Here is a 15341-nt window from a genome sequence, read left to right as displayed (position 1 = left end):
CTATTCTACAATGTGGTCTCTTAGGGGTCTTTCACACCAAATTGGTTTGGAGAGTTTTTTCCGAACTCTGGCGTGTTTCCCCCCTTAGTGTTCACACCAGTCCAAACTAACACAACTATCTGCACTTGGGAGCACACTAAACAACACACCGTGGTTCGCTCTAAATGTGTGGTCTCAGTCCGATTCCATTCCTACCATGGTGTTGTGCTGTCCTTAACAAACACAGGACAAGAACCAGAGACGCACAGTATAATTGTAGGCCGTGCAAACCCGTTTTGGTGATTTCTGGTATATCATCAAAATAAATCAATCACAATTTTTGGACTTGTTCAGCAGTTTTTACTAATTATGTACAAAACAATTGGAAATTAATGTTTAAAGTTCAACTTATATTCCTAAAATGTAAATTGAAAATTTTGCTGCTTCCTGTTTACAAGACATTTTGATAAATAGCCCAATGTCAAAACACAGTTTTAAATTGCATAAACATTATACATAAACAGTTTGTGTTATTTTGAAAACCTAAACATAAAATGTACTCTCTACACAGTACTCTCTACACATACATGTGCGACAATAGCGATCATATTACTTGTATTTTTTTTTTACCTTATAAACTGCACATGGGTGGAATGTGCTGTTAAAACCAGAGATATTTTTACATCACTGGATAGAGGACAACCTGCTGAACACAGTCAGCTACATTTCAGAATGCACAGTTTGATACGGGGTCACCAAAACAGAAAGAGAAACGCTACACTGTTTTGTCAATCACTCATAAATGATCATGTTGAAATTATTTTATTTTTATTTCACCTTTATTTAGCCAGGTAGGCTAGTTGAGAACAAGTTCTCATTTGCAACTGCGACCTGGCCAAGATAAAGCATAGCAATTCGACACATACAACAACAGAGTTACACATGGAATAAAGAAAACATACAGTCAATAATACAGTAAAAAAAAGAAAACGAAAAGTCTATCTAGAGTGAGTGCAAATGAGGTAAGATAAGGGAGATAAGGCAATAAATAGGCCATGGTGGAGAAGTAATTACAATATAGCAATTAAACACTGGAATGGTAGATGTGCAGAAGATGAATGTGCGAGTAGAGATACTGGGGTGCAAAGGAGCAAGAAAATAAATAAATACAGTTTGGGGATGAGGTAGATAGATGGGCTGTTTACAGATGGGCTATGTACAGGTGCAGTGATCTGTGAGCTGCTCTGACAGTTGGTGCTTAATGCTAGTGAGGGAGATATGAGTCTCCAGCTTCAGTGATTTTTGCAGTTCGTTCCGGTCATTGGCAGCAGAGAACTGGAAGGAAAGGCGACCAAAGGAGGAATTGGCTTTGGGGGTGACCAGTGAGATATACTTGCTGGAGCGTGTGCTACGAGTGGGTGCTGCTATGGTGACCAGTGAGCTGAGATAAGGCTGGGCTTTACCTAGCAGACTTGTAGATAACCTGTAGGCAGTGGGTTTGGCGAAGAGTATGAAGCGAGGGCCAACCAACGAGAGCATACATGTCGCAGTGGTGGGTAGCGTATGGGGCTTTGGTGACAAAACGGATGGCACTGTGATAGACTGCATCCAAATTGTTGAGTAGAGTGTTGGATGCTATTTTATAGATGACATCGCCGAAGTCGAGGATCGGAAGAATGGTCAGTTTTATGAGGGTATGTTTGGCAGCATGAGTGAAGGATGCTTTGATTGCAATAAAGGAAGCCGATTCTAGATTTAATTTTGGATTGGAGATGCTTAATGTGAGTCTGGAAGGAGAGTTTACAGTCTACCCAGACACCTAGGTATTTGTAGTTGTCCACATATTCTAAGTCTAAGCCATCCAGAGTAGTGATGCTGGACAGGCGGGCAGGGATCGATTGAATAGCATGCATTTAGTTTTACTTGCATTTAAGAGCAGTTGGAGGCCACAGGAAGGAGAGTTGTATGGGATTGAAGCTCGTCTGGAGGTTAGTTAACACAGTGTACAAAGAGGGGCCAGAAGTATACAGAATGGTGTCATCTGCGTAGAGGTGGATCAGAGAATCACCAGCAGCAAGAGCGACATCATTGATGTATACAGAGAAAAGAGTCGGCCCGAGAATTGAACCCTGTGGCACCCCCATAGAGGTCCGGACAACAGGCCCTCCGATTTGACACACTGAACTCTATAAGATAAGTAGTTGGTAAACCAGGCGAGGCAATCATTTGAGGAACCAAGGCTGTCGAGTCTGCCAATAAGAATGTGGTGATTGACAGAGTTGAAAGCCTTGGCCAGGTCGATGAATACGGCTGCACAGTAATGTCTCTTATCGATGGTTATGATATCGTTTAGGACCTTGAGCGTGGCTGAGGTGCACCCATGACCAGCTCTGAATCCAGATTGCATAGCGGAGAAGGTACGGTGGGATTCGAAATGGTCGGTAATCTGTTTATTAACTTGGCTTTCGAAGACCTTAGAAAGACAGGGTAGGATAGATATAGGTCTGTAGCAGTTTGGGTCAAGAGTGTCACCTCATTTGAAGAGGGGGATGACCGCAGAAGTTTTCCAATCTTTGGGAATCTCAGACGATACGAAAGAGAGGTTGAACAGGCTAGTAATAGGGGTTGCAACAAATTCGGCAGATAATTTTAGAAAGAGATGGTCAGATTGTCTAGCCCGGCTGATTTGTAGGGGTCCAGATTTTGCAGCTCTTTCAGAACATCAGCTATCTCGATTTGGGTGAAGGAGAAATGGTGGGGGCTTGGGCGGGTTGCTGTGGAGGGTGCCGGGCAGTTGACCGGGGTAGGGGTAGCCAGGTGGAAAGCATGGCCAGCCGTAGAGAAATACTTATTGAAATTCTCAATTAAAGTGTATTTATCGGTGGTAACAGTGTTTCCTAGCCTCAGAGCAGTGGGCATCTGGGAGGAGGTGCTCTTATCCTCCATGGACTTTACAGTGTCCCAGAACTTTTTTGAATTTGTACTACAGGATGCAAATTTCTGTTTGAAAAAGCTAGCCTTAGCTTTCCTAACTGCCTGTGTACAGTGGGGGGAAAAAGTATTTGATCCTCTGCTGATTTTGTACGTTTGCCCACTGACAAAGAAAGGATCAGTCTATAATTTTAATGGTAGGTTTATTTGAACAGTGAGAGGCAGAATAACAACAGAAATATCCAGAAAAACGCATGTCAGAAATTGTATAAATTGATTTGCATTTTAATGAGGGAAATAAGTATTTTTATATATATATATATATATATATATATATATTCAATTACGCATGAAGGGGGAGCTAAGGTTGTACGTCCTATAAAAACATTTACAAAGCTCAAAAAACACACGGAATCTGGGAAAAATGTGTACATCAATTTCTAGAAGACAGCTACATTTTAAAGTGTTGCATTTTGATTAAAGTGGGTCGCCAAATCGGTAAGTGTAATGCAACACTTTTTTTGTTAATAATTTCCATCGGTATCACGCTGAAATAAATAGTATGGGGGGGGCATACATTTGGGTGTAGTGCTGTTTAAACTAACACTATTCAAAGCCAACACGGAAATTTGGAATAACCTACACATGGTTGGTTAGATGAGAACTTGTAGAAGGCTGTCATTTGGAATGTCGGATATTGATTTCAGAAGGCTGCCATCATGTAAAAGGGAACAAACCACTTTTTCTATAAGTTAACTTCAACAAATCACAACATGGCATAGGATATCAACAGTGACAAAGGTTGGCTGTTATTTAAGTGTTAGTTTGACTGTCAAATCCGTATATTGGTGTGTTGCCAGCTACTTTTACAGAGTCATGCGCACACAAAATCAATGGTACAAAACCAAAGATATTCATCTGTTTAAAGCAATCATTCTTATGTCATCGTGATGACTGTAAACCTTTATACTAAAATCAGCAATCTGGGGTAAAAAGATGGTGTAATTCCACTCAATTTTATGGGGTGAAAATGCAACCTGGTAAGGTACAGTAGTAACAAACTGTCCATATTAGGGAAATTAGCTAATATAAAAGTTTATTTGCCGAAATAATTCAACATGTAAATTTAAGATGATAGTATATGTTGCCCACTCACAAACTATTGCAACAATGACATCTATTTCTCACTCATTTAACAATTTAGAGTAAAAAAAAATGCTCTCAAACACAATTTAACCGGGCGCAGGCCTCGAATTTCCCTAATTTAACCGGGCAGCAGGCCTTCAATGCCCGCTTGTGTTGCTGTAATGCCGAGAAGAAAACAAATCCATGCCCTGCGGCCAAAGTGGCCATTGTGCCCTCGGGCTGAATATAATAATTATAATGACTTTCTCCCTACGGCCAATCGCCGTGCTCTGAAGCATCTTTCACTCACATGGCTCTCTGGTCGCCTCCTTATCACAGGCCTGGCAGCTCCAAAATACAAGTGAAGAAAGAGACATCGGGGGAAAGAACGGCACGCGTCAATTCCGGGGTGCACATTGAAGATGTTAGAAGAACCGTCCAGACGTACTTTTCCTCAGCCAACTAGATGATTAACGCCAAGCAAAAGCACTAGCCTATGTCATTCTACTACCCCCCCATAGTATAAAAGTTGACATATTCTATTGGTCAGCTTGTCATTCTGTACGAGGAATATCTTCCAAACAGACGCTGGAACAGAAAGTTGTGGGAGGAAAGATCCCAAATTCATAGAACTATTGTATATGAAAAAAAAATGTTAAAGCAATGAGGCTGATGCAAGTACAAAGTGTTTAAGAGCGTTGGGCCAGTAACCAAAAGGGTGCTGGTTCGAATCCTTGAGCTGACTAGGAGAAAAATCTGCTGACGTGCTCTTGAGCAAGGCACATAACCATAATTGTTCCTGTAAGTCGCTCTGGATAAGAGCATCTGCTAAATGTGAAAAATAATAATCTACGTTTAACTTAAAATGTTGACAAACTATTATTTCTTCACATTATAAGCGCAGCAACGCACACAGCAGTAGGCTGCACATTTTCCAAAATGCAATTAGTGGGAAAAAAACGTACTCAAAAGCACACTACAAATGCGAGAGGTTTGATTTGACAGAAAGGAACATCATTTTTTAAATGTTGAAAGAGCATGGGTTGCCAATATGACTAGGATTGTGGCTTTGGCTGCTGGAAAACTAAAGAAAGTTGGCATGAGAAATATTACCCACTGATTTCAATGGCACATGAAGAAGTGTTAATAAAATAATTCCCTCAACATTCCTATGGTTGGAATTTGACTAGACTACTTTGAAATAATGCCAAATATATATTTTTTAAATGTCCAGGTTTGAAAAAAATTATAACTTATGGTTAAATGGTATCAAAATGCTCAATGCCTTCACTCAAATGTTAAGGTGGGTGATGTCGCAGTGAGCATCAGGCACTGGTCTTTTGTCTCCTATCTGAACAAAACAGTGTCTCGAGTATGTTGACAAAATCGAAGCCTTTAGACATTAATATTAATGATCGTACATTATATTTGTCAAACATGACTGGCATTTAGCATATATATACATTTAAAAAAATAAAAAAAATAATTCAGGTCTCTCCAGAGATGTTCGATCAGGTTCAAGTCCGGGCTGGGATTCAGAGAGTCCCAAAACCACTCCTGCTTCGTCTTGGATGTGTGCATAGGGTTGTTGTCCTTTTGGAAGGTAAACCTTCGCCCAAGTCTAAGGACCTGAGTGCTCTGGAGCAGGTTTTCATCAAATGTCTCTCTATATTTTGCTAATTTCATCTTCCTCAATCCTGAATAGTCTCCCAGTCATTGCTGCTGAAAAACACAGCATGATGCCGCCACCACCATGCTTCACCTTAGGGATGGTGCCAGGTTTCCTCCAGACGACAGGCCAAAGAGTTAAATCTTGGTTTCATCAGACCAGAGAATCTTGTTTCTCATGGTCTGAAAGTTTCTCATGAACTCCAAGTGAGCTGTCATGTGCCTTTTCCTGAGGAATGGCTTCCATCGAGCCTCTCTGCCATAAAAGCCTGATTGGTGGAGTGCTGCAGAGATGGTTGTCCTTCTGGAAGGTTCTACCATCTCCACAGAGGAACTCTGGAACTCTTTCAGAGTACACTTCGGGTTCTTGGTCACCTCCCTGACCAAGGCCCTTCTCCCCCGATTGCTCAGTTTGGCCAGGTGACCAGCTCTAGTAAGTGTCAGGGTGGGTCCAAACTGCTTCTATTTAAGAATGATGGAGGCCACTGTGTTCTTGGGGACCTTCAATGTTGCAGATATTTTTTGATACCCTTCCCCAGATCTGTGCCTCGACACAATCCTGTCTCGGAGCTCTACGGATAATCCCTTTTGATTGGACATGATTTAGAAAGGCACACACCTGTTTATATAAGGTCCCACAGTTGACAGTGCATGTCAGAGCAAAACAAATCCCTACAGTTGACCAATCACGGATGAAGGGGCGTACACATCAGCTCCCGAACTTCGGCTGGCCTCGAGAAATGTATTTGTGTGCCCGAACAGCTGAAAACCCACTTAATGAAGTCCAAAACGAACTAAAACTTCAAAATGTCATCACAATACATGCACAAATTATTCCGAACTGTTTCGGCTGGGAAGCATGTTGGACGTCTTTAGACACAATACTGGAAGTGAGTTGCTCCCGAATAGGTTGGTGACAGCACAAATGCCAGATGATGACTCAATATAAGATTTTGACAGCATTGTGGAGGACTTTAATTATAGACAATACTCAGTGCATGACTGTAGTTGCCTGTTTGTTACCTTGGCTTCCCAATTGATGTTGGTTGGTCGAATCGAATTTAACCTATAATAAACTCAGCAAAAAAAGAAGGGTTCCTTTTTTTCAGGACCCTGTCTTTCATAGATAACTCGTAAAAATCCGGGAATGTCAGTGTTCTGCCATGGCCAGCGAAGAGCCTGGATCTCAATCCCATTGAGCACGTCTGGAGCCTGATGGATTGGAGGGTGAGGGCTAGGGCTATTCTCCCCAGAAATGTCTGGCAACTTGCAGGTGCCTTGGTGGAAGAGTGGGGTAACATCTCACAGCAAGAACTGGCAAATCTGGTGCAGTCCATGAGGAGGAGATGCACTGCAGTACTTAATGCAGCTGGTGGCCACACCAGATACTGACTGTTACTTTTGATTTTGACCCCTCCTTTGTTCAGGGACACATTATTCCATTTCTGTTAGTCACATGTCTGAGGAACTTATTCAGTCTGTTGTTGAATCTTATGTTCATACAAATATTTACACAAACGCAGTTGACAGTGAGAGGACGTTTCTTTTTTTGCTAAGTTTATAAGCAGTGGTGGTGGTGAGACAGTTAAATATTGAAGTGAGAAAGCATCAAGGGCAACATCTTGCCAAAAGAAACACACCTTCTGCATTTCAACTACCTCCTACCTTCATTATCCGAGGTAGTCCAGTTTCTTGTAAGACGTATCGTATGACTCCTTCATTGTGGGTTTCTGAGCCAATCACATGTTGCTGCAAATGTGTCTTTCTAATTGCCCTATTTGTACTGCACATATCACACAACACACAGCTTGATTACAATTAATTTGCTCCTCCATGTTGCTAATGTGTGCTTCCTTATGCTTCCTCAGTAAAACGGTGCCCAGGAGGATTGTGGCTAGAAAACGTCTGCTTCAACACAAGTGTTCTGGCCCAGTGCACTCGGGATGAAGTAGTAGCACAGGCTAATACATTTCTCCATTCTGTCCAAGACAGTAAGATTGAATTGTTCCAAGTTCGTACAGCAGTAGATGAGGTATATAATATTAGCAATAGATTATAACCTCTATCCCACTGTTGGCCATGATGGAGCACTGATAGGTTTCTACCATTCTGTCCAAGACAGATCTAATGGTTCCAAATGCATACAGCAACAGACTAAAGCATATGATCTCAGCTGCAATACCTCCTACCTTGAAACGTCCTCCTCCTACCGCAATACCACATACCATACCAATACTACTGGTTGCCTATCTAGTGTTTTGTCAAAGGTACTTGGACCTGGCATTGCTTTAGAGTCTGTATCCAACCTACACTCACTATTGCACTTATAAACACAACTAGCCCTAGTTGTTTTCGCCATACTGTAAATGTACAAATTATTTTGTCCTCGACAATGTAAACCATTATATAACAGTTGAAGAAGGGCTTGACTCCACTTCAAATCAGGGCTACTTTCAAATTGAGCGCAACTTCATGTTCCTGTCTCCTCTCCATAAGAGAGCTTTGCACTGTTCCACAAGGGCATAGTTCAACATCTGTCAAAACTGGTCTATTCCACCCACTCTGTGGCATTGCCATTCCATCCCCCAATCCGGTGCAGGATTATAGGATAGGCAGGGCAGCCCTAAGACCTCTGCGTTCCAACAGAGCACTTCACTTTGTATGGATTAAACCTTTAGTGGACTGCCCTGCTGTCACACTAACCTGTATTCACTATAGCGTTGAAAAGGCCCATTGGCACCCATTGGAGAGAAATTGGAAGAAATTGAAAACTGATCTGGAGACCATTGCAAAATGCTGTAAGAGTGACATGCTTAGGTGACACTCACACATCAGCCCGCACAGTCATCAACAGGGAAGCTTCTGTTTAACGTTGTCAATAGTGATCAGTGCTCTTATAAGGGTTTTGCTAATAGAGCATGCCAGCAGTAGGTGCCACGACAATCACTCACTGTAAGACACAAGAAATAAAGAAATGTACTTGTCAAAGAACGTGCATTGCCTTGGCCGGCGACAACAGTGACCAGACTGGAGCAGATGCACGCACGTCTCGCACACAGACAGCAGTAGCTTGCACGTGCGTGCACGCACATATACTAATAGCTCATACGTGTCACATGCAGAAGCACACAGACACACACAACAGGAGCCTGCCAGCCTCGCTGTTTGGCCGGCTGCTCGCGTGTGGATGTAAACAGCCCTCTTGCCGAGACTCAACAGCACGCCCACAAATCCGACCGGAGCCCACTGCATATATCCTGCCTGCTAATTTAAAGCTAGTCAGAGAATGCATGAATCACCCAGCTGAGAAGCCTCGGCACAAAACAGGGATATGAGCCCAGCCTTTAATCATCACATGCATAATCACATCACTTCTTATGCTGGTATAAAAAAAAGACCTGTGCTTATGGTACAACGGGAGTCTATAGTGTAGGAGTGTATGAGTGTAATGTTGCAAGCAGGAAGGGGAAGCAACAGCCGCTCTGCGACAGCAACAGTTGGCTCTCAACAGTCAGAGAGTTAGCTACGCCACAGAGAGGAAGACGCACAGACACACCGGCCCTCGGCAACCACAGGTACTATAGAAGAAAAAGGAGGAGAGAGTGGGAGAAAAGGAAGAGGTAAAAAAGACTCAGCCACACCTGACGGTTACTCGGCAACCAGACATTGAAGAAAGGACCGAAGGAAGAAGAAGAGGACAAAAACGAGAGAGAAATTGTCTCTACTCACTTGAGTCGTCAGAGTCATAGCCTTCTATGTCCGGCTCCTCCTCCTTCTTGCCGGTTGCTGCAGCGCCGCCAAAGGCCCGGCCCGGGTCGTCATCGGTGTGGGAGCATGCCGGGTCATCCCCAGAGTTGTGGCTGGCCGAGGAGGAGCGCAGCGAGCTAGCCCGGATGAGTGCGGGGGGTACTGTGGGGGGGAGACCCCGCGGGTAGCGGGGGAAGTAGTCAGAGATCTGCTTGATGGGCTGGATGGGGCCAGGGCACACATCAATGGCCATGTGCTCCTGGATGCTGATGGTGGTCTTCTCGCCTTTGCGTTGTGTCATGCATGCGATCCCTTGGAGCTCCCACCCAGCCCAGTCAAGACCCAGTCAAAACAATAACAATTCCCCAGCTGCCTCACAAAACACAAAAAAAGGCTTCTCGAAAAGTAAACTAATAACACCAAAGCCAGCCAGACAACATTTTTATGGAATGTTTTTCTCTTTTTAAGTTGTTCCTCTGAAGTCTATCCCTAAAGAAAAAGCCTGTAGCCCCAGTGGAGAGAGAGCTCCTGGCTGTGAGTGAGATGAGTAGGTCCTGGTGGCGCCTCGGACTCCCCCCTTCTAGCCTGCGCTGCACTGGGCTACATGGAGAGCCGTGGCTGGTCCACCCTGCAAGCTCTAACCATGCTGTCGGTCTGCCTAACACACACTGCTGCTTGCCTGCCTGCACTCTCTACAGTGCTCTCTCTCTCTACATCCCTCTCTCCCTCTACCTCTACACCCTATCTGCAGCTGTGTGTGTGTGTGTGTGTGTGTGTGTGTGTGTGTGTGTGTGTGTGTGTGTGTGTGTGTGTGTGTGTAAGGGAGGGAGGGAGGGAGGTATTAGTGAGGAAGGAGGAGGGATCAGCTGATGTCACTGCTTAGCAACCGAGCAGTAAACAGGAACCGCCGGTGCGGTTACTTAATTATGCTATTAGTCCCCATCCATCTGTCAGCAGGAAGGAGGCTCTGCCGTGTGTGTGAGAGAAAGGGTAGAAAGAGAGAGATATTGCAGAAAATACCTAAGTGTGTGTGCGTGTGCATGTGCGTGCAAGCTGTGGAGTGAAAGAGAAAATGTGCGTCTGAGGGACCACAACCGTAAATGTAAGTGTGTGTGTGCCCAGGAGTGTGTGTGCGAGAGAGAAGTGAATAGCTTTGTGTGTCACAGACAGGGAGAGTGTTGGGAGCTAACCGGCACTTCCAAAATCCCCAGCTACTTAAAGACAATGTTTGGAATGAGCAGTGAGACAATTCAGTATGCCATGTCAGTATGCCAGGTCACCACCTCACCAAATAATCTCTAGAGAAACCGGTGCTGAATAACTACGATCAACAATCATCAATAATAACAATTAAGAATTGAAATATTGTGTATCTGAGTAGTAACACTCCTCACATATTACAGCCCAGGTGGTTGTGGGTTCAATCTCCACAACCAATTATGCTGGGTCTTAATTTAAATCAGTCATTATCAAAAATGATGAGAGTCACGACTACATAGAGAGTGGGCAAACAACCTCCCCCTGGGTGGAAAGTCGTTACTGTTCTTGAAAATCACTGAAATTTCGTAGGACATTTTTTCTTACCTTTTTTAACTACATAACGTTAAAAAATAGTATTTTTTGCATATGTAGTGGTATGGTGCGGGAGATAATGGATTAGTTTAAAAGTGGTGAAATACCCCTTTACACACCATTAGATCTGAAAGTGTTTTTATGAGTCCATATTCATGTGACTTGAATTGCCTTTTTGCAAAGCATGTGCTTGAAAATGGGCCCCAAACATTGATTGTGTGTGTTTTCAGAGACACCTGTTCCGAGCGCGGAAATTTTCCATGGAGCCTGCTCACAATGCAAACAGTGATGCATCGAACACACTGATAATTTAGACATCCATAACAGTGACTTTAATCTCACTTAAAAGATCATGAGCCCACATGACATGAGTCTTACTTGAGTTTGACAGGAGTCAGGCAAGTCATGTAATCCATTCATCAACAAATCACCTGATTAAGCAATCTATCAACCTGCCATTGAAAATGTACATTAGAGAAATAAAGTATCTTATCAAAAACTATAGAAAAAAATAACCAACATGGTCAGAAATACATTTGCCCTCTTTTGGGGTCTGTTCTTGTCATAATTGAGAAATAAAAAATAACACATTTTCACTGACATTTGAGTGATTAAATACAATTAAGCTATTAAGTCATCCACGTGTCAGTGGTGTGGGGTGGACATTTAAGGGAAAATACTGAATGAGAGCAAATTAATTCCCAATCTATTTCTGACAATCCCTCAGGAGGATCTCTCTTTTTGATCCTTGAAGGTACTTATGAGTGCACATTTAATTTGCATTCACTTTCCCAATCATTACACAAGGAAAACAAAGACCGAAGTAACAAAATAGGAAATGCCCATGTCCATTGCCCTCGTTCACAGAGGTAAGATGGGAGAGAGTTGATGGACAGAGTTTCTTATGAAATCAATATTCGAGTGAGGTGACAAACAGGCAACACCATTTGTGGGACATGTTGATGTTAAATAGGTTGACGAGATGATTGCAAATGGTGCCAAACGTGTTGCTTTCTATCTGGAGTTTAACGCTTCAAAGAGGCTATCTTACGTATATGGAAAACTGAAGAGGCTATCTTATCTATCTAAAGGAGATTCTGAAGGTTCTTTAAAAAATGTGGTCCCGCTTTATTGAAGTGTATCTTATGAAGGCTTTATAAAGCATTTGTATAGGCTTTCTAAGCACTACATAAATCAGTTACAGTTAATCTATAACCGTTTTTCATGCTCGATAAAGGATTAATACGTGAACAAATAAATTGTGATTCTTTAGAGAGTATTATATACAGTTATAGATGATTTGTGAAGCATCTATGTAGTGCTTTTGAAGCCTATAAGGTTTTATGAAGCCTTCGTAAGATGCACTTCAAATAAAGCGGGACCAAAAATGTGTTAGATGGACACTGGTACATTTCCAACCTCACTTGCTATAGGTTCTGTTACAGTATGCACTTTGATTTGGAATATTGGAATGCAATTTAAGAGAGACGTTTTAAATCGATTAACAGTCACAGTTCAGAGTCAACATTAAATCCAAATACATTTCACAGAGATGTTTCATAACTATGGCTTAATCAATTATACTCAAGGAATTTTATTTAAAACTAAAATGTTGCATTGTGTGATAACGCACTACTGAAAAAAGTGGCCACGTGAAAAAGAGCGTTCAGATAAAACATAGGCCTATTCCAGGATGTAAGAGAACCTTTAATGGAGATTTGTCCAACACGCCAGGCAAACTCCACCCTCTTGATAAAGATTACGAGAACATTGCAAGGGCAGACCAGAGCAGCTCCAAATTCAGCCTGATCCTTCTCAACCATAAGTGGTGGGCGTAACTGTGTAGAACAGTGGGTGTAACCGTGTGTAGAACAGTGGGTGTAACCGTGTGTAGAACAGTGGGTGTAACCGTGTGTAGAACAGTGGGTGTGACCGTGTGTAGAACAGTGGGTGTGACCGTGTGTAGAACAGTGGGTGTGACCGTGTGTAGAACAGTGGGTAGAACAGTGGGTGTAACCGTGTGTAGAACAGTGGGTGTAACCGTGTGTAGAACAGTGGGTGTAACCGTGTGTAGAACAGTGGGTGTAACCGTGTGTAGAACAGTGGGTGTAACCGTGTGTAGAACAGTGGGTGTAATAGTGTGTAGAACAGTGGGTGTAACAGTGTGTAGAACAGTGGGTGTAACATTGTGTAGAACAGTGTTTGAAGCCTCTTCTACAAAAGAACACTGCATCATCTTCAGAGCTGCTGAGAGTTGCACTGCTTTGGTGAGACACGTTGGGTATGGGAATTAAATGGCACTTGTTTACATGGTTTCCAACTGAATCTGTAGAAAACATGTACTACAGCTTATGATGACTGTTTAAACAAAGTGCTCATAACTTTTTTCATGAGGTTTGCCTCCAGGTGGGGGAGTTCATCTGAAGATGATGATTAAAGCCAACAGTTCATTTTAAATTGCGATCATAAGGTCAAGTCTACATACTTTCACTCGACACAAAATAATCATACTGTACACATCACTGTGTAAATTAAGTTGATATAGTGAGAATTGTCATGTTTGCAAAATACAATTATTCTCCATCAACAAGGATCAGAACATTTGCACAACATCAAACTTGCATAACATATTATTCTATGGCAGCCATACTAGTGGCTCCTGCGTAACACTGACTGGTGATAACGGAAGACAAATTCTTCAGGCGTACTAGTTTGATAAAAGGCAGAATCAGCACTCTTTTGCTCCCTGCCGAATAAGCAGAGAGCAAAGGGATAGGAACGAATGCATGGGGAAGATACACTACATGGACACCTGCTCGTCGAACAACAAATTCCAAAATCATGGGTATTAGTATGGAGTTGGTCTCCCCTTTGCTGCTATAACAACCTCCACTCTTCTGGGAAGGTTTTCCACTAGATGTTGGACACTGATGTTGGACGATTTGGCCTGGCTTGCAGTCAGCATTCCAATTCATCCTAAAGGTTTTCACTGGGATTGAGGTCAGGGCTCTGTGCAGGTCAGTCAAGTTCTTCCAAACCGATCTCAACAAACCATTTCTGTATGGACCTCGCTTTGTGCACGGGGGCATTGTCATGCTGAAACAGGAAAGGGCCTTCCCCAAACTGTTGCCACAAAGTTGGAAGCACAGAATTGTCTAGAATGTAATTGTATGCTGTAGCGTTAAGATTTCCCTTCACTGGAACTTAGGGCCCTAGCCCGAAACCATGAAAAACAGCCCCAGACCATTATTCCTCATCCACCAAACTTTACAGTTGATACTATGCATTCAGGCAGGTAGCGTTCTCCTGGCGTCCGCCAAACTCATATTTGTCCGTCAGACTGCCAGATGGTGAAGCGTGATTCATCATTCCAGAGAACGCGTTTCCACTGCTCCAGAGTCCAATGGCGGCAAACTTTGCACCACTCCTGCTGACGCTTGGCATTGCGAATGGTGTTTTTAGGCTTGTGTGCAGCTGCTCGGCCATGAAACCCATTTCATGAAGCTTCCGAATAACTGTTATTGTGTTAACGTTGCTTCCAGAGGCAGTTTGGAACTCGGTAGTGAGTGTTGCAACAGAGGACAGACGATTTTTACGCAATACGCGCTTCAGCACTCAGCGGTCCCGTTCTGTGAGCTTGTGTGGCCTACCACTTCGCAGCTGCTCCTAGACGTTTCCACTTCATAATAACAACACTTACAGTTGACTGGGGCAGCTCTAACAGTGCAGACATTTGACGAACTGACTTGTTGTAAAAGTGGCATCTTATGACGGTGACACGTTGAAAGTCACTTAGCTCTTCAGTATGGCCATTCTACTGCCAATGTTTGTCTATGGAGATTGCATGGCTGTGTGCTCGATTTTATACACCTGTCAACAACGGGGGTGGCTGAAATAGCTGAATCCACTAAATTGAAGGGGTGTCCACATACTTTTGTATATATAGTGTATAGTAGAACATTTACATCAACAGGTGGATGGTAAGAGCTTAGTAGTAGTAGACCATCAATAACTCCAGTATTAAAATACATTTGCATTGCAACACAGTCACAGTGCAGCATAATGGAAAGTCCAGGGGCCTCAATTGTGAACAGAATTACTTTTTCACATAAGCGAAGAATGCACCCTTCTGCCAATCTGAACTGAGTATTCCGCCAAACACTGGTTTAAGAACAAATATATTTCAACGTACTCAGTATGTTGATAATGAGGCCCCAGGTATTTGAGGATATTGGTTGAATTAAGCCCACAGCCTTCTGTGTAGAGCACAGTAAGACATGGACACTAGAAGGCTGTTGCAGTGACCGTATTACCGCCAC

At 43.0% G+C, this 15341-nt stretch overlaps 1 protein-coding gene across 6 annotated transcripts in view; it reads right to left on the bottom strand.

Annotated features, from left to right (window-relative positions):
- The window catches only part of LOC106567559 (double C2-like domain-containing protein beta), a 365846-nt gene that overhangs the window by 147202 nt on the left and 203303 nt on the right, over positions 1-15341 (bottom strand). For 3 of the 6 annotated variants that reach the window (XM_045693459.1, XM_045693460.1, XM_014137018.2), the window contains one exon: positions 9433-9612. The exons of 2 other annotated variants lie outside the window; for them this stretch is intronic. In XM_045693459.1, the coding sequence (XP_045549415.1) occupies positions 9433-9612 (180 nt within the window). Of the gene's footprint in view, positions 1-9432; positions 10162-15341 lie in introns of those variants that run through there. One more of the 6 variants, XM_014137019.2, reaches the window with a different exon arrangement.

Source organism: Salmo salar, chromosome ssa13 (assembly GCF_905237065.1).
Source record: "Salmo salar chromosome ssa13, Ssal_v3.1, whole genome shotgun sequence".
Lineage (NCBI taxonomy): Eukaryota > Metazoa > Chordata > Actinopteri > Salmoniformes > Salmonidae > Salmo > Salmo salar.
This window is presented reverse-complemented; position numbering and strand designations above follow the sequence as displayed.